A 26,214-nucleotide genomic window follows, 5' to 3' on the forward strand; every position below is an offset into this window, starting at 1 on the left:
TCCTCAGCATACCAAGTATGTTTCGGGGTCTTAATACAAGCATTCTGAGCCAGAGGGTGTAAAAGACTGGTTTTTACCAAACAGGAATTCTGAAAGCCCCCCTCCCCCATGGTGCATGGTATAGCCCTTCCTGCTTTCCTTAATGAAATGGTTTAAACATTTGGGCAATCTGCACCCAAGCCATGATGGACAAATCTCCGGAGCCGTATGAGCCAAACGTGACTCACAGGAGTCTCGCTGTATTTCTGATTTTTAGTTTCTTCAGTTTTCTTTCACATTCCCTAGTTTTCAGATGTTCTTTTTTCCAGAATAATTGTTACTTTTTGTTCCAGGGTATTTTTAGACATGATTCATTTTCCAGGTGTTTTAAACAGTGTGAAAAAGACTTAGGTGTCAGGGATTAGATTTGATGATTTTTGGGAAGTGACAGAAATGTGTTTTAACAGCCCAGGGTTGTGCTAATTGAAGGGTGATTAGGGGGCTTCAGCAAGTGCCGATATACTGTATCTGTGTAACTGATGTATTGTTTTTGCGTAATGTTTTGCATTTTTACAATTGCCACTTAGGTTACTCTGTTTGCTTAGCATTAGGAAGTAAGCATGCGTGCCATTCGCTGATAGAGTGAGCTTGGATGAAAGGAAGCTTGCCATTTGCTGAGAAGGTTAGGCTGGATCACTAAATGGAGGCGGTCAAGGAGCATTGTTTAGGAAGCACAGGTTTATCATGAAGGTGCCCGCCGGCCCTTTCGAGGGGGGGGGGGGGGGGCATTCAGGGTCTGTAAGGATGCCCTCGCACCTCCTCTGAGGTACTGTGATGCACATTTATTAGCCTAGTTGAGATCATTATCCAGAGTGACCTACAGTTTTTACCCGTTTAAACTGCTTTGTATTTTTACGGGAGCGATTCAGGTTAAGCACCCTGTTCTCAGGTTCCTAGTTCGTGTCCCTCCTGGGACATCAGCTGCCAGCAGGCCCCGCTTGTGTGTCCCCCCCCCACCTCCTTGCCTGCTGCCTGACCCCCGGCTCATCGCTGGGACAGGCCTCTGTGGAAACGGCACACATTTGCGGTGATGCTTCCAGACCGTATACAGCGAGAAGCCGCGGAAGCCGTCCCAAATCCCCCAGAGCTGTCGAAGACAATGCTGCTTGCTTGACCTCCGCTCCCGATGGCTTATGGACATTATTATTTGCATGGCGAGGCACTGCACTGCTGATTCAGCTGACTGTCAGCTGCCGGTTTCACGTATATATTCAGTAGGAAAGGCCCCTGCTGTCCAGGGTGGGTCACCCCACTATCTGGCACTTGCACCTACCATGCCACTATGATTATATATTTGAGGCTATATTTGAGGCAGTACTGTTTTCCGGCACGGGACTCAGACCGACAGACGCGAGGCCCTTTCCATTTCCTTTAAGCCGCAAGCTTTCTCCTCGCTCCCTTGCATGTGGCTGTTTGATCTGTCACACACAGCAGTAAGAGAGTGCAGCCGCCGCCTCACGTCTGGCCGCTTTAATGGCTGGATCAGGGAGCGTCTAAAAAGATTCAGTCTCCGGAGAGTGGGGAAGCACTCTCCCATGTGGCACCGTGTGGAATCGCTGGGCATGTGCTGACGCCACAACCCTGTAAACACGGATCATGGCTGCTGATGCAAGCGTGATGTAAACAAAAAAAAACAGGGGGACCAAATCATATGGTTTATGCCTGAGTGCCTCTTTCTGTCCACGCAGCCTATGTTAGCATCTCCCCGTGCAGCCTGTGTCAGCCTCTATCCGTGTAGCTTCTGTCTGTGCAGCTTGTGTCAGCCTTTGTCTGTGCAGCCTGTTTCAGTCTCTGTCCTCGCAGCCTGTCCACACAGTCTCTATTAGCCACTGTCTTTGCACCTTCTGTCAGCCTCTGTCTGAGCAGCCTGTGTCAACCTCTATCCACTCAGCCTCTGTCCACACAGCCTCTGTCGGTCTCTGTCCACGCAGCCAGTGTCAGTCTCTATCCATGCAGCCTGTGTCAGCCTCTGTCTGAGCAGCCTGTGTCAACCTCTGTCCACGCAGCCTATGTTAGCATCTCCCCGTGCAGCCTGTGTCAGCCTCTATCCGTGTAGCTTCTGTCTGTGCAGCTTGTGTCAGCCTTTGTCTGTGCAGCCTGTTTCAGTCTCTGTCCTCGCAGCCTGTCCACACAGTCTCTATTAGCCACTGTCTTTGCACCTTCTGTCAGCTTCTGTTCATGCAGCCTGTGTCAGCCTCTGTCTGAGCAGCCTGTGTCAACCTCTATCCACTCAGCCTCTGTCCACACAGCCTCTGTCGGTCTCTGTCCACGCAGCCGGTGTCAGTCTCTATCCATGCAGCCTGTGTCAGCCTCTGTCCACACAGCCTCTATCGGTCTCTGTCCACGCAGCCGGTGTCGGTCTCTATCCATGCAGCCTGTGTCAGCCTCTGTCCGCGCAGCCTCTGTCAGCCTCTGTCCGTCTCTGTCCGCGCAGCCTGTGGAGGTGGAGAGGATCATCTCTCTATTACAGCATGCCAGCGCTCATATCTTTAAATATATATTTATGGAGGTACCCCTCCAACTGCTGTCTCAGTCCGATTAGATCCTGGAAGGCGCTTGTGGTTCAGGCCGGCGGTGATCAATCCTAATTTACTGCGGAAATTAGATTCATGTATAAAAGATGCAGTGAGCTGACCTGGGAGCTGGGAGGACTCTCCCCCACTGAGCCGTCACTCTGGAGAGGAGCGAAAGGGCCGACAGGTTCGTTAATAGGCCCTGCGGACCTGGCGGGGCCTCTGCCCGGCCACCAAGCCCCACTTTCCTGATTGATTTCGGGTCACCTGAAAGGCAGCATGAGTGCCTGTCTGTCCATCCGTTTGCGTGATGTCTGAGGGACTCTCTGCTCTCCTCCCAGGAGATTGCATGTATGTATCTGCACTGATCTGGGCAGAGTGGGTCAAAAAAACAAACAAACCTTCACTTCAACAGGAAGTAAACTCATCTGTGTCAAAACCTTATTGAGATTATAGTGCAGCCTTTTGTGGGAATCCTTTTAAAATGCGAATAGGTAGAGGAATCTGGGCGGGCGGCGAGTCGTCCAGGAAGCAGTTTCATCTCCGTCTCCAGCCTCGGAGCGATGATGGAACAGCGGAGCGCCGTGTCGTGCCTGGGGATTCGCGGGGGTGGCACTGACACGCGCTCATGGCCGGGGGACGCTTCTGCTCAACTTTGCTAACTCCCCCCATCCCCCCCCCTGCCCGCCTGCCCGCCCCTGGACCTTCTGCCTCTGAAAGGCCTATTATGTTGACTTGAGTGTCTTTGTCCTGTGGGGGCCCAGGGTAACTTTGGGGTTTCGGTTACAGGTTGGCCTTTTTACTGTGTGTTTCATGCTATAGGCAGATGGCCTCGTCCATCTCGCTGACCTCTTCCTGGCAAATAAAAGTTCAGCTTGAGAACTATGTGCTCTCTGTCTGATAGGCTGTCCGGACACAGATCGGTTACGTGATGTGACCCCTTCTTTTAACCCATTAATGTCTGTACCCACATCGTGTTGCATTGTCTGGTTGAATAGGGTAGTTATAAACCCGTAGAGCGTATAAAACGTTTCCCAAGCAGCAATGAGTGAAACTGACATGCAGTTAAGAATAACTAACCTGGAAATTATAATAAATGACTGACAAATTTGGTATATTGTGATATTTTTTTTTTAAATGCACTTTTAGTGTGGTGTCTGCCAACTGCCAGTGTTTCTCCTGAGACGTCTTGATGTTTATTTTCAGAGAAGGCACCGGTTATCCAAGCCTGGCTCTCCAGCGTGATTCATCAGTCTTGCCAGTGCTACCTCCAGCGCTTGTGTGGTTAAGGATTCCTGAAGCAAACAGATAACAATTAAAGATCATCAGAGCCTGTCCTCCTTCCCGGAATACCCTCAACCTCAGTTCGAGGCCAGTGTGTCCCGCTGACTCTCTCCTCGTTAATGTCATCGTTAATGAGAATCCTGCTCGCGCTGACGGTGTGGCGAGAGTGTAGAGCCGTCACAGCGATGGCGGGCCGCCCGCGCCGCACGTTCGAACCGCTACCCAGAAGGGTCCTTGGTGTCAAATCCCTGCAGGGATGTGACCATTTCGTCCACTTTCAGCTGCGTTTGCCCAGAACAGAATTTGACTAGAATCGTGGTTCATTTCAGTCGCATCCTTTCATACTCGATTCATTTTTATTTTAGAATAAAATAATTAATGCTCCTCCCTACTGCAAAATTTCTGTTTGGTGAAATAATTAGCAGAGTTCTGATTTTTCCGGGTATGTGCCGGGTATCTCGGCGTTTCCGTAAATGAGAGCATGTTGCCCTCAGCTATAGTTGGTTTAGATACATACTGTACTCTGGCTGTTTATACAGTGGCTCTGAAACTGTTAATTGCCATCAGCATCATCTGGCTATAAAAAAGAATTTCAGATAATTGTGTTTTTATTTTGCACGTCAAGAGAATTCCGTTATTTATTCTGTCTAATCCAAGGTACACGCGTTTCTCGTGAAACAGCTGTTTACACCAGAACGCCTGGTCCCCGGATTTTGATCCTGCAGCATCTGAATGCTGTTAGTTTATTTCAGATTATTCCTCAGCTCAGGATCTGTTTTTGTCATTTTTTTAAAGGGGCCAGCTTTGATTTGTTGCATTCACGAGCAGCATCTTTTTAAGATGCACCGGAGCATGAAGCCTTTGTTCTGCCACAGCAAAGTGTCGCTTTTAACTAATGTTGTCGGAATGTCAGAATTTGGCATTGAAAGTGGGACGTCTTCAAGGATGGTGTAGCGCGGTCACTGGGGTCACGCTGACCACATTGGCGCAGCTAAATAAACCGCCGGCTAACAAGGACAGCAGGAAGGCGACAGGGCACCGGGTGGCGTCCTCGCTTGATTTACAAGAGTCTGTATAATCTGTGGGGTCTTCATTAGCACCGGGAAGCACCCCTGATGAAACTGCCTGAAAACGATTGCACATGCGGTGCACGCTGCTCGTTAAAAACACATGACGCCACAGGGCTAACGAACAAACAGTCCCGGGCTGGGGAATCGGCAGGCGCAGACGACGGAGGCACGTCCACGGTGGACGGAACGGCAGCCGCGTCTCTGTCGGGTTCTCACTGGACTGGTGGGTCTGGTCAATTAATTAAAAAAAAGCTTGTCATCTCTGGCGTGTGCGAGTACAGAGTGAAACGAAAATATGTCCCTGTTGAAGCCTTGGTGCAACGTTGATGGCAGGACAGACATTGCAACGCTAAAGACTTATTTACATAGTGCAAACAATTCCTGTATAACAATGTTTCCCAACTCGGCCCTTGGGGACCCTCAGATAGCCCAGGTTTTTGCTCCCTCTAAGCTCCTGGTAAAAACGTGGACTGTCTGCGGGTATCCCTGAGGACCGGATTGGGAAACACTGCTGTACAATTATCAATAATTTAAGGGAAGGGGAGACAGAGGCAGAGACAAACTCCTACCTGCATTCACTACCTGACATAAATGTAACAAACACCCCGCATTTAGACAAATGATAAACAGGGACACTACATACACTGGGAAATTAGTGCATGGAAGTGGATGTCTCTGCTTAAAGGGACAGTGCAGTCTCTGCTTAAAGGGGCAGTGCAGTCTCTGCTTAAAGGGACAGTGCTGTCTCTGCTTAAATGGACAGTGCTGTCTCTGCTTAAAGGGGCAGTGCAGTCTCTGCTTAAAGGGACAGTGCAGTGCTTAAAGGGATAGTGCAGTCTCTGCTTAAAGGGATAGTGCAGTCTCTGCTTAAAGGGATAGTGCAGTCTCTGCTTAAAGGAGGCAGTGCAGTCTCTGCTTAAAGGGACAGTGCAGTCTCTGCTTAAAGGAACAGTGCTGCAGATGTAGACAACATTTTGCAGTAGTTTTGCAGATATGGGCAGTACGAGCCTGACAGCCTGTGAGAAAGTGGAGTGTTTATCACTGGGGGCCCAGGGGCTGTGAGAGCCATGCGTCTGTTCCGGGGGCCCCCCCGGTTTTGGGGGAGGGGTAATCCCACCCAGCAGAGCAGGCAGTGTCAGAGGTGAGTGATGCTGCTCCAGACCGCACCACCACCACCGCCGGCAGGATTACTGCCGCTTGATTACTCCTTAGCCGGTATTAGGGCCAGTTTGATCAGAGCCCGCCGTGTAAATCGTATGCGGCTTTGGCGGCGGGGTAATGAGGCCTGATAGGGGTGTGTGGGGCCGCTCCCCGTCTGCTGGGGGCTTATGCGGGGGGGAACGTCTCCTCCGGCGCAGAGTATTTCTGGGGGATTACACCAATTTAATATAAATAATATAAGGTTATGATATGAATATGGGGGTGGTGTGGCTCAGCGGGTTAGGCCTCTGTGTTTATGATCAGCGGGTTGTTGGTTTGAATCCTGTCCTAAACAGAATAATCCTGTGAGGGTTGGGCCCTTGAGCGAGGCCCTTAACTGTCTGAAATGGTCCAGGGGCCCCAGATAAGCAACTGACCCTGTGCTCAGACCCCAGGCTTCGCTCTCAACTGTATGTGTGTGTATATATATATATATATATATATATATATATATATATATATGTCTGTGTCTGTGTGTGGGTCAGAAATACATTACATTGTGGGGACCAAATGGCCCAAAGATGTGATTACAAACCTGTTATTTTGACATTGTGGGGATCATTTTTCAGTTCAATTTTATAAAAATCTGTGACTGCAATCAAAAAACTAGAAATGCCAAAAGTCTTGTATTTCGTTTGGTTACTTATGTTCAAGGTTAGGGCTGGGTAGGGGTTAAGGTCGTCATAGTTGGGATTAGTGTTTTGGCCATAGAAATAGAGAGTCCTCACAAAGATATGAGTACAGGTGTGTGTGTGTGTGTAAAAATGTGTGTATTTGTCTCAAAGGTGAGCATGATGGGATATTCCAATGTACCTGGACCTGCTTTTTCTTTGTCAAATGGCAAACACAAAGCAGCTGGGGTGATGGTGCAGGATGCCTGCGACCCATTGGGCCCGTTTCCTCTGTACTCTTTATCTGCAGCACGGTTTCTAAAAGCCACATTTAAAGCGTCTTCCTGTATGTCCTTTATAAACCCGGAAAGGGCCAGCTGTTCATGCCCCCCTCCACCAGTCGGCATCGGCCTTTACAGAAAACACCTTTCTTCTGGCCTCGCGGTCTGTCCTGGGGGGCAGGGAGTGATTTCGTCAGGGGGCGAGCGACTTTCAGTGGTGCTCAAAGATCCGTGCGGACACCATTCCGGCCAGTCGGGATTCCTTTATGTCCGTGTGTCTCAGATCCTTTGTGGGTCTCTGGGAGGGGGCAGGGGGGCGTGTCTGAGGGGGGCGGTACCCGGCAGCTCCAGCGAGCTGTGCCCGGGAGTCGAGACAGGACCCCCCCCCACCGAGAACAGAGCTCTGCCGGCTTTTGTTCTGATGAAAAACTCATTCACCTTTAATTTGTGAAGTTTGCCGCTCCCCATATCCGGAGGCCGTCCGACCCCCGGAAAGGCGCCTTCGGCTGTGGGAAGGAGCCTTTGAGGGGAACGCAAACAAAACGCGGAATTAAAGGGGAGCCGGCGGAGCAGTGAGCAGGAGAGAGTCGTATCCCGGCAGCAGACAGGACACTTGCCGATTTCTTCTCAATCCCACACGGCACATTTTCCCCGGTGGAGAACTTCTCCGGATGCAGGGGCGTGATGAAGAGTTGCCGCGACCCCAGCAGGTCTGGGCCAAACCCCCCCCCCCCCCCCGAAATCGGCTCCGTGTTACGCACCTCTGGCCTGTGCAGGAGCTTTTCCTGAGCGTGTGTGAGGTAACCGCTTCTGTGATCCTCATCCATGCTGTGACGTGCGATTTTGCTCACTTAACAGATTATTCCTGGAGCTGTGGATTTTTTGGGGGAATACCTCATCTTTTGGTGGGCTTCCTCCAACGTGATCCTGGAACGGCGTTTCCTGCTCTTCATATCTTTCTTTCAGAGCTGAGGGGGAATGATCACGTGTGGACGACCAGGTCCTGTATCCCGGGGATCTGCTCTGTGCCAGCGTCTGATATAAGTCTTTAACTCTGTCATGGCAGCTCCTGTCAGCTTATCCCTGAGTTGCTTGTTTATTTTCAGTTCGTGTCCATGGGGTATGTTTTCCGCTGAGTGTACATGTACAGGTTGTCTGTCAGCTCCGCTGTCAGCTCATACTGGTTGTTTTACCGACAGAGTGACTCCAGCTACCTTTGGGTTTTGTGTGTCTGGGGGCCAGTTTAATCCCCCATCGGTCCCAGAGGTACCATACTGGTGGAGCTGGCTTGTCCACGTCAGTCATTTTGTTAAATCTTTTGCTAATTGGTGAGTTAGCACCCGTGCCGCTGCTGCAGCGAGACACGAGGGGAACCATCTGTCTCCAGCGCCTTGGATCAGCTACGTAAAGCGGATCTTGGCGTATCCGGCTTGCGGGCCGGGGTGCTGGCTCTGCGGTGAGTGTGTGCGGAGGATGAACACCCCAGGCAAAGGGCAAAAGTACGAGGGCATAGTCGCAGGAAGCCGATGTAGGGCAGGACAGAACTGGGAAGGAGTCTCTGTGTTGAAAGGGCTCCTTCCCTCAGCAGCCACATGGTGGCGCTGAGCACAATTCGTTGATTTGCACTGAACTGGGCCAATGCGATTTGCATATACATGGCTCTGTTCAGCCTGCTCTGGGGACCCTGTTCTTCACAAATGGGCCGAGCTGCAGAGAACCGGTTCCATCCCCTGCTGAGCCCCCCCACACAGGGACCCGGGCAGTCTGCACCAAGTAAGCAAGGACCGCCCACAGGGACTCGAGTACTGTAACCTTTGTGGGGGGGAGCTGTGTGGGGTGAGCTGTGTGGAGTGATCTTGGTGGTGTGAGCTGTGTGGGGTGAGCTCTATGGTGTGTGCTGTGTAGGGTGAGCTGTGTGGAGTGATCTTTATGGTGTGAGCTGTGTGGGGTGAGCTGTGTGGAGTGATCTTTATGGTGTGAGCTGTGTGGGGTGAGCTGTGTGGAGTGATCTTTATGGTGTGAGCTGTGTGGGGTGAGCTGTGTGGAGTGATCTCTATGGTGTGACCTGTGTGGGGTGAGTTCTATGGTGTGAGCTGTGTGGAGTGATCTCTATGGTGTGAGCTTTGTGCAGTTTGTGTGTGGGGGGACCTGTGTGTAGTTTGCTGTGTGGGGTGAGTTTTATGCTGCGGTCTTTGACATTTATCCCAGTAATCAGTCTATAGCTGAACTGACTGCAAATCCCAAACTGAAGAAGGTAATTAATTTATCAGCACATTCTCTCTGATTCAATAGTCCCAGTTATTTTTTACCGGCTGTTGACAGCATATTACTTACATCACATGTTCGATTGTACAGGAGCGCCGGTGCGGAAATGATCAATGTCGAAGCACCGCGTCTCTCCCTGTGACCTGCGATGTCTGTTTACATATTCTCCACTTTTAATAAACGGGAGCCCAGGTTTGTAACTGAGCGGCAGGATCCGAGCCACAGTATCCAGAAGGTGTCACTGGGGTGGGAGTGTCACACCCTCCCAGCACCGCATGTCATCTCACACCAGAGTCTTGGTGCTTAACGATCCCGTGAATCTTCAGGAATAGCTTAGTCTCCTGCTCAGGATCCTGATTTCAGGGGCACATCATTACTTCAGACCCCGGGAAGAAGAAAATCTTGGCAGGCAATGAACAGATAGCATGATCCCAAAGAAGAGTAGCACTTTGGCTTTTCACATCCGAGGTTCTGCGGCGCCTCCGCGCGCGGTTCTCCGCGCGCCGTGCCTGTCGCCCGTTTCTTTGCTGAAAGCCTCGTCTGCAGTCCCCTCCGATTCCCATGGCCCCTAGAGTGGCAGGCTTGTCATTTAGAGCTGTTTGCAGTGCCTCTCACCCAACTGCATTTTTTTTAAATGATAAACAATGCGAGTAAATCTTGGAGGGCTCTCCGGTCAGACTGGTGAGGAATCCCGGGCAAGAGGTAGGGCAAGGTGGCATGGAAGTGACCGGCCTTGATTCAGCCCAGGAGAAAGGCTCCTTTTGACGACGGCGAGTGTTCCCCCCTTCGGGGTCCACGAGTCATTAATCACCAGCATCTTTTCAGCCGTCAGCACCAACAAAGGATGACCCGACGCCAACAAAGCCTTCAGCGATAATGAAGACCTTGTTTCGATACAAAGGAGCCAGATATACTTTTCAGAGGCCTGGCGAATTATACAGTATTATAAAACAAATTAATCTGAGGAAGGAGACGAAAGGATGGTAGCTAAGCGTCCCTTCATTCTGGAAACTTCCTATTCAGCTTCATTCAGCCTAGATATTACAATAAGGGTCAGTCTGTCTCCTCTGTGTCGTTTACTCCTGGTAAGTTCAGCTCCGCTGAAAGGATGTTGAAAGCCTGTTTTTTTTGGGAACGGCTTCAGATTTTTTCCTCCCCTCCTGTTTTGTCTGAGTGAAATGCCCGGGGTGCCAGTCTGGGGGGTCCGCTCCGGCCGATCCGGGCCCTCCATCCACAAGCCTCTGAGTCACATGTCATCAGGCTTTTCCCAAACCTGGGGTTTGAACTGCATCCCATGGAAACACACTCGAGTCTGAAGAAAGGCTCTCGTGTTTGTGAACCTTGTGGAAAATGGGAACCCCCCCCCCCCCTTCCCACCCACCCCCTAGGCCTGCCTGAGGGTGTTCAAACAGCGGTCCAGCGGGCAGGCTGCATCTCCTGCTTCAGTGTCAATGGTATACAAGGAAACAGAGGAGCAGAACTCATTAGTATCCAGTTACACATGCATTTAAAGTCATTAGTGCAGTGGGACGGGGGGGAGGTTGATTGTCATTACAATAAGCTGGAGATTAAACTGGAAATGAGCCCCTTTCATTCGGCATTCGGTAGGTGTGATTAGACTTTGAGAACGGGCTGCGTTTCTCTCTAGGTATGAGATGTTAAAGTGGATGGAAAATGGAAGGAACTGCAGCTGCGTGTGAGACTGTGGTGAATCGCGCTAATCATTGGCCGTTACCGGTTCTTAAACACGGCCATGATGGGAGGGTCACATGGAGCGGACTTCTGCCAGAGACCTTTGTGTGATTAATGGGGCATTTTCACAACGCTTAAAGCTGAACAGGTTAATTTAGGTCCGGGTTATAATAATGATTCATACCACGGGCACCTGGCTGAAGTTTTAATGCAAAAGTTATTTCAGGATAGCAGCCAGTGGTGAATCATGAAATGATTAAAACATGGCTGTAATTGAATAGCCAAAACATTTCTTCTTTATTTCTTTGAAAAACGGCACCATGAGTTTAACTAAATATATCTCATCGCATAGGTAAGACGGTGTAATCGCTGTTTGTGTCATGTTGTCCTGCTTTGTTAGGAATCCTCACCCCTGCTGCCCTTAAAAGGGCACTTAGCATCATGCAAATTCATGATTAGATGGATTAATTGGGGGCGGGACCACAGCCCAGTGTTGTTCCTTGTCTGGTAAAACAAACTTGTGTGCGGCCTTATGCTGCAGGTTGCGGGATTAATCCTGATTGATCCTTGCATTTCCCAGATCCTTCCGGCTGAATATCTGGCTCTTTAACAGGGAATTAAGAAGGATAACAAATTATTGTTTGAAAATTGCATTCAGATCCACTGTGTAACCGAGTGCGAAACATTATAACTGGACCAGATTCCGCATCCTTGCACATCCAGGGGAAAACAGGACCACTTGTAGTGGATTTTCAGTCAGTCTCGATACATATGCATCTCGTCCACTCAAGACTTTCCATATGTGTGACAGGAAATTCCTCGTTTTCCCAGCTTGTCCGTCATTTTATCTTGCTGTACATTTCATTTAAAAAATGCAGCCAAGTGTAAATCGCCCGTGACACAATGCAGCCTTGCCAGAACCTCTTCTGTAGCAGCAGAGCTCTTAAGCTCTCTGGAAGGTCTCGTCTGAACGGAGAGCCAGTGAAGGACAGTGGTTCTCTTTTGGATTCCCAGTCTTGATCTTCTTTGATCAACCCCCTGTCCTTTCACAATGGTTATTTTTATTCATGAGGGCTTAGTTCCAGACTTTCCCCGCCTGGGCGCAGTTTGGCTCTTGCCAGACCATCTTCTCTCACGCTTTCTGGCTTATTTTGAGGTGTTATGTTGACTTGAGATGCATCTGCGTAGGACTGCTGGCTTCCTGTCCGTCACGTGATGGAGAGGAATGATCATAAATAAGTGTAAGAAACGGACGGCGTGAGCTGAATTTCTCTGTGGAATTAGCGGCGGCATGCATGTCGTGCAGGGGGAAGGTTTTTTCGAGTGAGTAACCAGCACAGGCTGAGTACTGATATCTCTGCGAGTGAGTATCCAGTACAGGCTGAGTACGGATATCCCTGCGAGTGAGTATCCAGCACAGGCTGAGTATGGATATCTCTGCGAGTGAGTATCCAGCACAGGCTGAGTACAGATATCTCTGCGAGTGAGTATCCAGCACAGGCTGAGTACGGATATCTCTGCGAGTGAGTATCCAGCACATGCTGAGTACGGATATCCCTGTGAGTGAGTATCCAGCACAGGCTGAGTACGGATATCTCTGCGAGTGAGTATCCAGCACAGGTTGAGTACGGATATATCTGCGAGTGAGTATCCAGCACAGGGTGAGTACGGATATCTCTGTGAGTGAGTATCCAGCACCGTCTGAGTACAGATATCTCTGCGAGTGAGTATCCAGCACAGGGTGAGTACGGATATATCTGTGAATGAGTATCCAGCACAGTCTGAGTACAGATATCTTTGTGAGTGAGTATCCAGCACAGGGTGAGTACGGATATCTTTGTGAGTGAGTATCCAGCACAGGCTGAGTATGGATGTCTCTGAAGGGTACAGACAGGCTCAGCTGTACAATGACTCCTCCCATTTAAATGGCCACATTCATAGGCTGTTGAACAAACAGCAAAGAGGCATGTGCTTGTTTAGTCCCAAGGAGGCTGGGTCCTGACTGGCTGCTGTGATTCTCTCTCCTAGACTCTGACTGGCTTCTGTGACTCGCTCTCCCGTAGACTCAGACTGGTTGCTGTGACTCCCTCTCTCCTAAACCCAGACTGGTTGCTGTGACTCCCTCTCCTCTAGACTCTGGCTGCTATGATTAACTCTCCCCTAGACTCAGACTGGCTGCTGTGATTCCCTCTCTCCTAAACCCAGACTGGTTGCTGTGACTCCCTCTCTTCTAGACTCTGGCTGCTGTGATTTCCTCTCTCTTAGACTCTGGCTGGTTGCTGTGATTTTTTTCTCTCCTAGACTCAGACTGGTTTCCGTGACTCTCTCTCTCCTAGACTCTGACTGGCTCCTCTGACTCCCTCTCTTCTAGACTTGCTGGGACTGATTCGCCAACCTTGGACGCTGAAGCGTGTGACGAGGAAACGATGGACCCAAACGAGCACAAACTCTTCCGCTCCCTGACGGCGCGCCGGGACCAGGAGCGTCGCTACGGTGACCCCCCGGCTGATAGCGAGGGCTGCAGGCCGCAGCCCAAGTCCTACAGCTCCAGCGAGACGCTGAAGGCCTTTGACCAAGATGCCAGGCTGGCCTACGGGGGCCTTGTCAAGGACCTTGTGCACCGGGAGGCAGATGAATTCGGGAGACAGGGTGAGGCCCTTCGCTCTCCTTCTTGTTTAAGCGATATGGTGCCGGGACAACGAGAGCAAATGTCATTGTGGGTTATTATCCCCATCACTGTGGTTTTCAGTGTTATGACCTTTAACAAGCATGGAGGAGGGAGCGGAATCATTAACGTCCATCAGACACAGGTTCGATTCAGACTCCCCTGGCGAGAGGGTCTCCATTACTGCCCCCACTGCCTGTAGATCATGCTGTCCAGCCCACGAGAAAACAAACACGGAACTTTCCGGAAAAGTGGTACCAAAGGCTCTGCAGTTCCTAAGATGGGGCTTTAGGCCGCAGAATTTAATTAGCAGTAAATAAGAGGAACACAGTGTTTTTGCGGGAGTTAAATCCTGTTTAGACATTTAGTGCGGCTGAAGCCGAGCTTTATAAATCCACAGGGGGGTGGTGAATGAGAGTTAGAGGGCGGGGACAGTGACATCCGTCAGCACCGAGATGGTCTGCACCGGCGTGGACAGGGAAGGGAGGGCTAACAGAGCCCAGTGCCGCTGAAGCAGTCCAGTCCATCGAGGAGTTTTCTGGAAATATTAGGAAAATCAGGAAGTTATCCCCTGATTTCATACCTTAGAGGTTGGAGCTTAAGGCAAATTTATCCGCTTTCCATCTGTATATACTGTTAAAAACATGTTAGTAATTAAAAATATCAGAGTACACGGTGAGTACCCTCGCTGGTGTCTGGAAAAGCTGGGCTGTGCTCAGCCTGTGTGAGTCGTGAAGATGGTCCTCCTGCCGCATCTGAGAGCGAGCTGAGCTGGACACGCGGGCGGCCACGTCACGGCCTCATGGGTGCATGTCTTCATCCTCGCCCACCGCTCACTGAGGCGTCGCACACACCCTGCACCGCAGCGGGCCGTGAATCTCCTCAGCCGTTACCCATGACATCTGAGCGGCCTCCCCGACCACACTGGTCGTACGCCGTTCGCGATTTCGCACACTGTTGCCGCTGGTGGCTTCAGCGGGTAGGCTTCGTGGAACAGCTGTGCCATGAGAATTAGCATGGGGGGGGGGGGGGGCGTCCCGGGCTCTCTCTGTTTCGCTACCGTACGGACCACACAGGATGATGGAGGTCCAGCAGGCTGTAAAACGTCTGCCGGCTCTGCGCTGAGAGCTCCTCTGCTCATCCCTCCCTCTGGCTGTTTCCCATGGTTACCTGGAGCATTTGCCGGGAATGATGGGCTGTCAGGCTGGGCTGGGGGTGGGGGAAGGGGGCCATTTCACCAAACACACATCCCTCACGCTGTCACACACAGAGGAGGGAGGAGCCACCTGCGCCATGTCCATGGTCCTGCTCCCCCCCCCCCCCATCCCCACCCCCACACCCCCACGCCAAACTGAGGCACTCCCTAGCCCTACACAATTCAGTGCTTTCAGGCCAAATTCAGCATCTTTTTAGGGAGGGGGCAGCATACCCCCTAGATGAGTGCCAGGCCTACAGCTTGATTGGGAACCAAGGTAAGGTTATATATAAATACTGGTGCCAAAGACAGGGGGCACTAGAGAGTAGAGCAGCTGCATGAGGCTGTTTAATTAAAGATCAGCGGTTGGGGCGTGACAGGACCGCGGTGACTGAACATGCCCCCGCTCTGTGCTCCTAGGGGCGGACTTCTCCCTGCGGGACCTGGGCTTCGCGGACGCCATGCCTCCCCGCGTGATGGCCTACCGGACGGAGGTGGGCCTGTCTCATCGCGGCTATGCGCTGGGCGCCGGCTCCGACGTCGACACGGAGACTGAGGGCATGGTGTCACCCGAGCACGCCGTCCGCCTCTGGGGGGGGAGGGGCTCCAAATCGGGCCGGAGCTCCTGCCTGTCCAGCCGGGCCAACTCCAACCTGACGCTGACGGACACGGAGCACGAGAACACAGAGAACGGTAGGCGGGCGCCTCACGCTGGTGATTCCTCACTTTACGCCTTCAGTACTCTGCTCCTGCTGTCTTGTTCGAGTTCGGGTGTCCCGTGTGTCGGGGGGCAGCTTTCTGTTTTGGTTTCATGGTATCGGCCCCAGGACAGTACCCCCGCCAAGCCATCGCCCTTAAGGCATCCGCAAAGTGTGTGTGTGTGTGTGTGTGCGGGAGGGGGGTCTTTGTGAGTTCACATCCCTGTGCCTCTGTCGCTGACCCAGACTGCAGAGGGTCAGATCCCCACGGCCTCGAGTACAAACAGCCCCCCTCCATCTCAGTAAATTTTTTTATATATTGCTTTTCACAAAAGCATGAGGTATTCCGCTGCACAGGATGGTGCATGAAACGGGGAAAGGGGGAAGAAGGAAAGAAAGAAACCACAAGACAACGGAGGAGAGGAACAAAAAATTACAGTTTTAAAAAAACTGCCGTTGTATCAGCAGAGGGAGTGTGCCATCACACGGCATTATCCATCACACGGCATTATCACGCACATACGTGTGTGAGGGCAGCCAGTCACACCTCACAGCAGCTATGTCCTCCAGTAGCAGACAGGACTGTTCAGACGTGGTCCGGGCAGGACGGCAAGGCCCCACACTGGCCACCGTCTCCCGACGCCGGCCAGTCGAGACGCACATTTCAATCTGCTTATTATATGTTAATTATAAGTCTCTCAGAAGCTTAGCCTTCCAGGTCGAACCCGTTTTCCCCGACACGCCGTCTCTTCCTCATTGATGTGCTTTGCTTTAAGACGTTTTCTCTCTTTCTTTCTGCTTGTGTGACTTTTTTAATCAGCAGTGTAAAAGACATAATGAAAACTGACCATAAGACAATTACAGAGTCCCAGTCTCTCGTCTAAAATCGTTTAAAACGATGTTATGACTTAGTGGGCAGCAGTGTTTTAATTAACCAGCCAATTAACAAACACTGTATTTTAATCTTTGGATTCATTGGCCATAACGGTATTATATTGTAATGCATGAGCTTTATTTGGCGGTCTGCTTTAGACGAAACGCCTACTTAATGAATCTCGCGTCAGTAGCTGTGATACAAACACTGCTGCATATCCTCTAGGGTGATGACATCACCACGATGGGCAGAACTTCCTGTGCTTTGTTCAGCCATCTCACAGACCTTCCTCATTACGGGGAGTACTACCAAGATCCCTTTGTACCCACAATGCACTTAAGGCTTTTTTTAAATTAACTTTGCACATTCATTGATTAAGTTCCCAGCCCTGGAAATTAACCCTGTGCGGTCATTCTAATGGAGCGTGGAGCAGAGGTCACTGGCCAGACCGCTCGTTATCACACAGACGGTTCTGACCCATATTAACCCAAAATGGCGGCCTGGGTCACCAATCCATTTAGATGGGACGTGACTGGATGTGACAGAAACAGCCGTCACTGGAAATGTCACTGAGCAAGCAGAAACCAGCAAAACAAGGGCAGGGGCTGACCTCAGATCAGATCATCCGTCTCTTGTTTCCATTATGCTTCACGGTAAACATTTTGCGCCAGTTCGGATCTATACGTAAACGTTGTGGTTGTCGGAACTGTTTTGATGGGAAGGGAAAATTTGGCTGATTTTTAACGACGCCCTCTCACCCCAGCCGAGCGGAGCTGCAGATTAATTGCGGACGAGCCATCCAGTCCGCAGCAGATTTATTAAAGGCAGGTTTTCATTTAGTGGTCCCCTTCTCCCATATGATAATGCGGGGCCTCGCTCCTCTATCTGTGTGTCTGACACTGTCTGCAAGCGGCAATGCAAATTAAGCAATTTGTCTCGCGCAGACGAAAGGCATGCGGGGTGGAGGCTTGATGAGCCGCTCGGTATGGATAGCGCGCGCGGACCACGGCCAGACCAGATAATCAGCATGCGGCATGAGCGCTCGCCACGCTAAACTGTAAACAGTCATTACCAGGCACTAAGTGGGTGTGGGTTATTATAAACATCCTCCGCGGCGCGGTGCCCCCCCATCTGACGCCCGCCCTCACGGGGCCTTCAAAGCCATGTCAAGCAGCGTGTCTGTCACGGTGACCGGGTCCCTCAGTTACAATGGCCTGCAGCTGGCCCAGTAACCGTCGCCTGAGAGGAGGATCTATTTGACTTCTCATTAGCATCGGTGAACTTGGGCTCGTGTTTTCATGGGACTGACATAGAGGCCCCCCCCTTTGGACCCCCCCGCCTCACCATGCCCCTAAATTGTTCTCTGTAATTGTCAGTTGTCATTCACAATAAGGTACATGTACTGACTATATCAGGGGTACTGAACTGGGGGATTCTGGTCCAAAACACATTTTAATCTAAGACTCACGATCCCCTCCCCCTCTCCCGCTCGGCACATTTTATCATCAGCAATCTGCTCAGCCAATTTTATCATCGGAAACCCCCCCTACCACCCCCCTTGAAATATTTTTACTGCTCCATCGCTGGCTGCGGTACCGGCTGGTGAGGCCCGAGCGTGACTCTCATCTCGTGGTTCTGCAGGCCTGCCTTAATCGGAGCTCATCTGGGACGTCGCCGTCCCACTGCGGTTTGGCAGAGCTGCCGCTGGCCTGCGGAATATTTTTCTTTCTTTTAATTTCATTTGCTTTGCTAATGCGTGACCCATAGCGTAACCTGTGCTTCCTCTGAGTCCCAGTGATGGAATGGCTGTGTGTTTGTCTTGTCACTTTATCCTTAAGCCAACATCTGTCAGTGTTTACAGAGAGGCCTCAGAGGGCTGACGACAAAGCAGGCCCATTTTTAAGCGGCTCAGACCTTTCTTCGCAGTGCGTTCGATACCCATTGCAGCGTATTAATTAGATCTCCCGAAATGTGCAGTCATTTCGTGCTGAAAGTTATCATTGACGTTTCCTTTCACTTCTGGGCAGTCTGGGGATCCTTAACTGGAGGTCCGTCTCTGTACGCCAACTAGGGCTTCATCTCACATGAGTTTGAGCCTGATGAGGCAGGCAGTACCTTTAAAAATATGATTCAGTTTGAATGGGAATATGTAAGTTACCTGAACACCTTTAGACAACATGACAACAGATGGCTGCACTGGCCATCACTCAGAGGCATATATAGGGGTGGGGCTGCGGGGCACAGGCCTTAGCTGAAAGCTGATTGGCCCTCGGAATGCCACCACCCTTGTCATGCCCCGTTTTGAAACATATCATTGGTTAATGATGACGTTGGCCCCTCTGTATGAATTATGGCCCCGCTTATGCCTTGGCCCGACCTTAAATACTCAAATACTTTTGACGTACGGGATCCATTCGGCAGCCGTAAGGAGCCACATTTACATCGGCAGGAAATGGCGGGAAATGGAGGGTGGATAATCCCCCCCCCCCCCCCCGTTTCATTTGTAGGGGTGTCATGAATGATGGAAGGAGGTCTGAGCCCCCAGAGAGTCCCTGTGAGAGCCAATAGCACGCTGTCAGAGTGTTAAGGGGGGGAAGCGGCCAGGCGTAGAGTCCCTGCGAGAGCCAATAGCATGCTGTCAGAGTGTTAAGGGGGTATTGAGCAATCGTAGAGTCCTTGTGAGAGCCAATAGCATGCTGTCAGAGTGTTAAGGGGGGGAAGCGGCCAGGCGTACAGTCCCTGCGAGAGCCAATAGCGCGCTGTCAGAGTGTTAAGGGGGGGTACTGGGCAGGCGTAGAGTCCCTGCGAGAGCCAATAGCATGCTGTCAGAGTGTTAAGGGGGTATTGGGCAATCGTAGAGTCCTTGTGAGAGCCAATAGCATGCTGTCAGAGTGTTAAGGGGGGGTACTGGGCAGGCATAGAGTGTGTTGCCAGGTTGTTGAGGGGGGGCACTAGGCAGGAGTAGTTCCTTCAGGGACGTAGCGAACGTGTTTCATGGCCTGCATGTGATCTCCATTAGTGACCCTCATTCACGCTCTCTGTTCATCGAGAGTCGCTCTCTATCTGCAAGGGCTCTAGTACAATAAACCCCCCCCCCCTTTCACAGCTAAAAATGGGCGTATTCTGTCCTTCTGGAAGAGAGCTGCACGTCCCTGTGTCTGTAATTCTCATTTTAGTTTCCCAGTGAGCCTCATGTGGTGACGCTTGCAGCCCATCAGTCACCGTCAGTCAGCGATCAGCTGGGCCTGGTCACAATGGTTTATTTAGCCCTTTTGAGATCTGCTCATAGCCACACAGGGACAGGCCGCACTGCACAGGGACAGGCCACACTGCACAGGGACGGGCAGCAATACACTGGGACAGGCCGCACTGCACAGGGACAGACCGCACTGCCCAGGGACGGACCTCACTTCACAGAGACGGACCACACTGCAGAGGGATAGACCGCACTGCATAAGGACAGGCAAACATCAGTGCTGCTAAATCTCATCTACAGCCTCGCAGGCCTTGATAACCTGATAACTAGTTAATCCAGTTACCGCTGCTAATACGGGACGCCGTACATGTGTGTGAGGCATGAACTAGCTGCCGGAGCAAGAATGCCGGCCGACGGACGGACAGGCACTGAGTCACGCTGACAGACGGCGGATGGTGTCGCTGTAGCTGGAACGTGGTCTGAGAGACGGCGCTGTGACATCACATCGCTCTCCAATCCGGTGCTCTCTCATATACATTCCCTGCCTGTCGCGTTAAAACTCCCAATAAGAAACTTCTAGAAGAATTTGCCTGTCTTCATAATGGCTTATTTTACAGCCTTGTGGAACCATAAATTTTGATTTCTCCACATTACCCGGTCCCCAGTAGATTGTGGACTATAGCATTACTGGAGAGCTAGGGAATCCTGCGGAATGGAGCGTGCGCCCTGCTTCTGGTACTCCGCAGTGCATTTAGATGAAATACAGCCCAGAACGCAGTGAGAGCTGTAATGCAGTGTGCACCCTTCTTGCCTGGGTGAGCATCCCAGGATGCATAATGCGTGTTTCGCGTCGCCCCAGGCCATCCTTCACAGGGCCTGTGGTCTCACTCGTTTACATGTAAAATAAAACCGAAATTCAGTTAAGCAAATGCGCTGTCTGGGAAAATGAACTCTTAAATTGAGAGTTCTTAACAAAGTGGAAAATGCACATTTCAGTCCAGGATATTAGGTAGCATTTGCTGTCTCTGTTAAACGCTTCAAATTGTAAGTAACGTGCCACAATATTTGTCATTTGATCATCTAGTTCTGTCTTTATTAATTAATGTGTTGGAATCGGATATTTGATGCAATATCTGTGTTCTTGAAGTTATGGGCTCAAGTTGTTTGTTGGGGTCAAATTATCAAAGGTTCTTGCAGTAAATTATCATATTTCTTTTTTATTTGTTGTAGCATTTTTTCCTCTCTTCCCCGAAGCTAAATACAAAGAAGTTTGCCAGAAACATCACCCCCTTTTAAAACAAAACTAAGTCGGATTATAAAATACCACTGCTGGAAGAGAGTGGGTCATATAGAGCAGCATTCTCGAGGGATCCCCCAACGGTCTATGTTTCTGCTCCCTCCCAGCTCCCGGGACCAAAAACGTGGGCTGTCTGGGGGGGTCCCTGCAAACCAGGTTGGGAAACACTGCTATAGAGAAGCTCAGGACCAGGGGAGGCTGGTGAGGATTGTCAGGAGGGCTGTCTGTATCATCAGGGGGTCCTGCAGTATTTGTCAGCAGAGCTCAGAGATCAGGAAATAGCATTAGCGCCCACAGATCTGCGTGTTCCTTAATTCATTAGCTGCGCGACTGTAAAAAGATAGACAGAGTACTGCTGTATCTCTGCTGTCGTACCATGTGGCTGGAAACGGATGGGACTGAAGACACCACAGCCGTCCCATTGGGTTCCATTTGTTTTCTTCCAGTATGGAAATAGCTCCGGGTTTGAGCTGGCAGTCAGACCAGTCTTAATTGCACCGGCTCATTAAATAGTGTTTTATTACCTATGGGCGTCATTTGCATCCCCCCCCCTTCCCCGTCCCTGAAAAAACACTCCTGCCTTGGTAATTTGTGCCTAACCCTAACGTATATTACGCCCCCTTGCTGATATTACTGTATCGATCCTTCACAGTTTATGGCCGTTGTCAGAGACAATTTATTAGTTTTCCGATGGAGATCCATTCCCAGGCTGCATTTCCAGCGTCTCCCCTGGATGCGGTTTCCGGCCCATATGCCAGCTCTGTGAGACTGTCCCAGCCTGAATCCCGGCCCGTCAGAGCATCCCGGCCCGTCAGAGCATCCCGGCCTGTATCCCGGCTCTGTCAGAGCATCCTGGCTTGAATCTCTGCTCCGTCAGAGTGTCCCGGCCTGTATCCCAACTCCGTCAGAGTGTCCCGGCCTGTATCCCAACTCCGTCAGAGTGTCCCGGCCTGTATCCCAACTCCGTCAGAGCGTCCCGGCCCATCAGAGCATCCCGGCCCGTCAGAGCATCCCGGCCTGGATTCCAGCTCCATCAGAGCGTCCCGGCCTGTATCCCAGCTCCGTCAGAGCATCCCAGCTCCGTCAGAGCATCCCGGCCCGTCAGAGCGTCCCAGCCTGTATCCCAGCTCTGTCAGAGCATCCCAGCTCCGTCAGAGCATCCCGGCCCGTCAGAGCGTCCCAGCCTGTATCCCAGCTCTGTCAGAGCATCCCAGCTCCGTCAGAGTGTCCCGGCCCGTCAGAGTGTCCCGGCCTGAATCTCTGCTCCGTCAGAGCGTCCCGGCCTGTATCCCAGCTCCATCAGAGCATCCCGGCCCATCAGAGCATCCCGGCCCGTCAGAGCATCCCGGCCTGGATCCCAGCTCCATCAGAGCGTCCCGGCCTGTATCCCAGCTCCGTCAGAGCATCCCAGCTCCGTCAGAGCATCCCGGCCCGTCAGAGCGTCCCAGCCTGTATCCCAGCTCTGTCAGAGCATCCCAGCTCCGTCAGAGTGTCCCGGCCCGTCAGAGTGTCCCGGCCTGAATCTCTGCTCCGTCAGAGCGTCCCGGCCTGTATCCCAGCTCCATCAGAGCATCCCGGCCCGTCAGAGCTTCCCTGCCTGTATCCCAGCTCCATCAGAGCGTCCTGGCCCCTGAGCAAGGCCCTTTACCCCCAACTGCATCTTAAAAAAACATGCATCACTTTGGATAAAAGGTTCTGCTAAATAAGTAAAAAGAAACAAAGTCGCAGTAGATGTGTTATTTATGCAGCATGATAGTATCTCGAAAAGTGAGCCTTTGCAAAGTTGCCAGTGAACCTGTGAGCATTGCTGTGCTAAGAACACTTACAGTATGATGCTGCTCTGAATCTGTAGTGATGAGAATGTCGGCGTAGTTAATGTTTATTTATTTATTTGATTAGAGAAAGCAATTTTCCACTCGAATACTTTTTGGTAGAAACATCTATCAGATAAGTCCCACTTGATGAGGAATTGATTAATGGAAACCTTGGGAGATGAGGGGAAAGCTTAGCTAATTTCCATGAGGTTTGTTGAGTGCACAGTAAACATCTCATGGAGACGTTCGGAACAAGAAGGTTTAATATCAATTAAAGCTCATTGGAGTAAATTACAGCTTTCGGATGAAGGTCTTCGGTGACGATATAACGACCCATTGATATGATGCAGGCTCAGCAGAATTGCACACAAAGCAGCGTGATTTTTATTGAGCCCATTAAAACTGAAGACGTAGACACAGATGCTCTCCATAGGGGGCGCCGACATAAAGGAGAGAGAGAATACTGTGATTTTGTGGCTTTCCATCCTGACCACTCAGCCAGGGCAGACATGCTGGTGTCTCTGATCTCCTGCTGACTTCTGGGTGATGCTGTAACAGACTCAGGCGATGACTGCCTGGCCACCTTCTTGTTATTATACCTTTGGTGTCTAGTTGGACTGATGGGTGTGTCCAGGGCAGCCATGATTAGAAAGCAGGGAGCCAAATGGCTGGGCAGCAAGACAGATGCCGATGTGTCTGCCTGTCACTGTCCTCAGTTTGCAGAAGTGGCAGGCAAGGTGTGTCGCAGTGACTGTCACTGCAGGAGGCCTGGGCTCTGTTTGTGTTACAGTGTGGCCTAAATGGCTATAGCCGTCATACCACCGTAAAATGTTTCCACATTCCCAATAAGGTGTCTCAGTGTCAGTATCCTGTACAGTGTTTGCCATCTTCACAGATTCTGGTCACAGTGCTGCTTGTGATTAGTAGGAACATGCAGTGCAGTGTGGTTAGTAGGAACATGCAGTGCAGTGTGGCTAGTAGGAATACGTGGTGCATTGTGGTACTGTAGGAACACACTGCAGTGTGATTAGTAGGAACACACGGTGCAATGAGGTTAGTAGGAACACACTGTGCAGTGTAATTAGTAGGAACACATGGTGCATTGTGGTTAGTAGGAACACACGGTGCAGTGAGGTTAGTAGGAACACACGGTGCAGTGTGAATAGTAGGAACACATTGTGCAATGAGGTTAGTAGGAACACACGGTGCAGTGAGGTTAGTAGGAACACACGGTGCAGTGTGAATAGTAGGAACACATTGTGCAATGAGGTTAGTAGGAACACTCGGTGCAGTGAGGTTAGTAGGAACACTCGGTGCAGTGTGGCTGACCGAAGCTCTCTGGTAGGTCAGTGAGCAGATCTCAGTGGAAGGGAAGCACATGGCTGTTGACATTTGGGGGGTGGCAGGTCCTATCAAACAGAACAGAACAGCAGAACACAGCAAATACCTTGGGGTGAGGGAGGGGGGGGGCAACGAATTAACTCCCCCCCCCCCTACAGGCTCCAGCACAATTAGCTGAAATGTATCACTGATAATGTAACATTTCCCTTTGAAACATCTCCGTCAGTGTCGCTGTCTCTGATGCTGTGGCTCACGCACTTCAGTCGTCTTTAGAGCAATGCCAAGCTGTTTAATAGGCAGACAGGTGGTTGGTGATGGTTTTGCCCCCCCCCCCCACATTCAGATATGCACCCACCGCACTGGGAGGTGGGGGGCAGTGCACAGGGTGAGGGCTGATTGCTCGGTGAGCTCTCTCATTCTGCGAGTTGGGCTGCAAGACACCAGGTATAGCCATGGGAAAGAGAGCCTGTGTTTTACAGTGACCCGTCCACAATGGGGGCGAGATTCACACCTTCTGCATCTTTAAATGAACTCTGCTGCTTTGCACAGATCATAAATGGTTAATCTCCCCAACCCCCACTGCATACATTGTCTGTGAACCTGTGATTTCCCTCTTTGAATCGGGTAGATGGCGTTCCGTGCCGGGTGCGTTCCGTGCCGGATGCGTTCCGTGCCGGATGCGTTCCGTGCCGGGTGCGTTCCTGCGGCCCCCCAGCTGGTGCCCCCTGTCCAAGGTGATGCCATTCACACTTTCAGCATCCCCTGTTTGTACAGCTACACATTCTGTCGCGTCTTTCCGGGCCGAGTCTCCGCCACAGTGGTAACACCGTGTTTATTCTCCGGCCGCCCTGTGTTTACACTGGGTAACATTTGCTCATGAGGTCAGAGAGAACAGGGGCAGAGAGCACGTCAGCACAGGCACGTCAGCACAGGCACGCCGGTAAGTGCAGGGACCCTTAAGCTGAGATGAATGCTTTAAATGCTTTTTTACAAAAGCAGTAAATCATCCATCCATCTTTCTTAACCACTTACCCAGTCATGTGGTGTGCATGAGGCAGAGGAACTCCCAGTCCATCACAGGACTCACTATGCACTGTTAGGAGTCTCTGATTTGCCTGTTTTTGAACTACGGGAGGAGACTCCCACAAACCTGGGGCAAGATATCCTACCTCCACCAGATTCGAACCCGCAACCCTGGAGTTGTCAGTCCAGTATGCAGGCCAAATACTGCATTGTATTATTCCATTAACAGGGTGGTGCTGATGCTTTCGGATTTACGCTAAAACCTTGCGTCTCTTTGCTATAAATAAAGGATGACGCTCCTCTTTCGATATGTCTGTTGCCTGACGGCGCGTTAATAGGACAACGCACATCAGGGGAGGCGGAGTGTTGGCTGTATGACACTCAGCCAGCTCACACGTTACGACGCACATCCGCTGATTTACAGTTTGACTCCTTGGTGACGTTGGTGGTGCTGTGGCACCTGTTTGCTCCCCCCCCCTCACCCCGCCATGTGCCTAGGGGTTAAAAAACAGTACAGGACTTGTAATTCCTCAGGATGGCTGGAGCTGTGTCTAGCGGCAGAGTTAAGTGACCCTGAGTTTTTCTAGGTGAGGTATGATGGTCAGGTGGCTGTTATTGAGTCTCCATCACCCTCACATTGCTGCTCAGTCCGGCGTTCCCGGTGTCTGTGGGGCTGGTTTACATCCCCAAAGCGATCCTGGGATCACATTCATGCATGCTCCCCTTCTCCCTTGTCCCCATATCCAAAATCACAGGTTGTGTATAATCTGTCTACCTTTCAGCATTTCCTCCAATAACGAAACTTCTTGTCTGGAAATTGCAGAATGGTATTTGCATTAAAATACATACCTTACCTTTAACAGATACTTTTATCCAGAACAACATGCTTTTGAGGAAGCAGCTCAGACAGAACCCAGAGCCATGGATTAAGGGCCTAATGGTCATTGCACTGACCCTGGGATTGAAACCAGCAACCTTCCATTCCCAGGCACAGCAGCTTAACCTGCAGAGCCACATGCCTCCCGCTCGTCTCGTTTCTGTTTCTGATGAACCTGAGCGAAAGCGAGACCAAGGAGGTTTCGCAATTTGAAAAGTGATCCTTGTGTAAAAGCAGCTATCACATCTGATCTGACCGTATGTCTATATCCGGCCGGCC

The 26,214-nt window shown here is 51.0% G+C and overlaps 1 protein-coding gene across 11 annotated transcripts in view; it reads left to right on the forward strand.

Annotated features, from left to right (window-relative positions):
- tenm4 (teneurin transmembrane protein 4) overlaps window positions 1-26,214 on the forward strand; it is a 139,119-nt gene that overhangs the window by 28,746 nt on the left and 84,159 nt on the right. For all 11 annotated transcript variants that reach the window (XM_023807297.2, XM_072701254.1, XM_072701255.1 and 8 more), the window contains exons 2-3: window positions 13,327-13,604; window positions 15,236-15,508. In XM_023807297.2, coding sequence (XP_023663065.1) covers window positions 13,382-13,604; window positions 15,236-15,508 — 496 coding nt within the window. In that variant the 5' untranslated portion in view covers window positions 13,327-13,381. The remainder of the gene's footprint in view (window positions 1-13,326; window positions 13,605-15,235; window positions 15,509-26,214) is intronic.

The sequence above is a fragment of the Paramormyrops kingsleyae genome, chromosome 17 (assembly GCF_048594095.1).
Source record: "Paramormyrops kingsleyae isolate MSU_618 chromosome 17, PKINGS_0.4, whole genome shotgun sequence".
Lineage (NCBI taxonomy): Eukaryota > Metazoa > Chordata > Actinopteri > Osteoglossiformes > Mormyridae > Paramormyrops > Paramormyrops kingsleyae.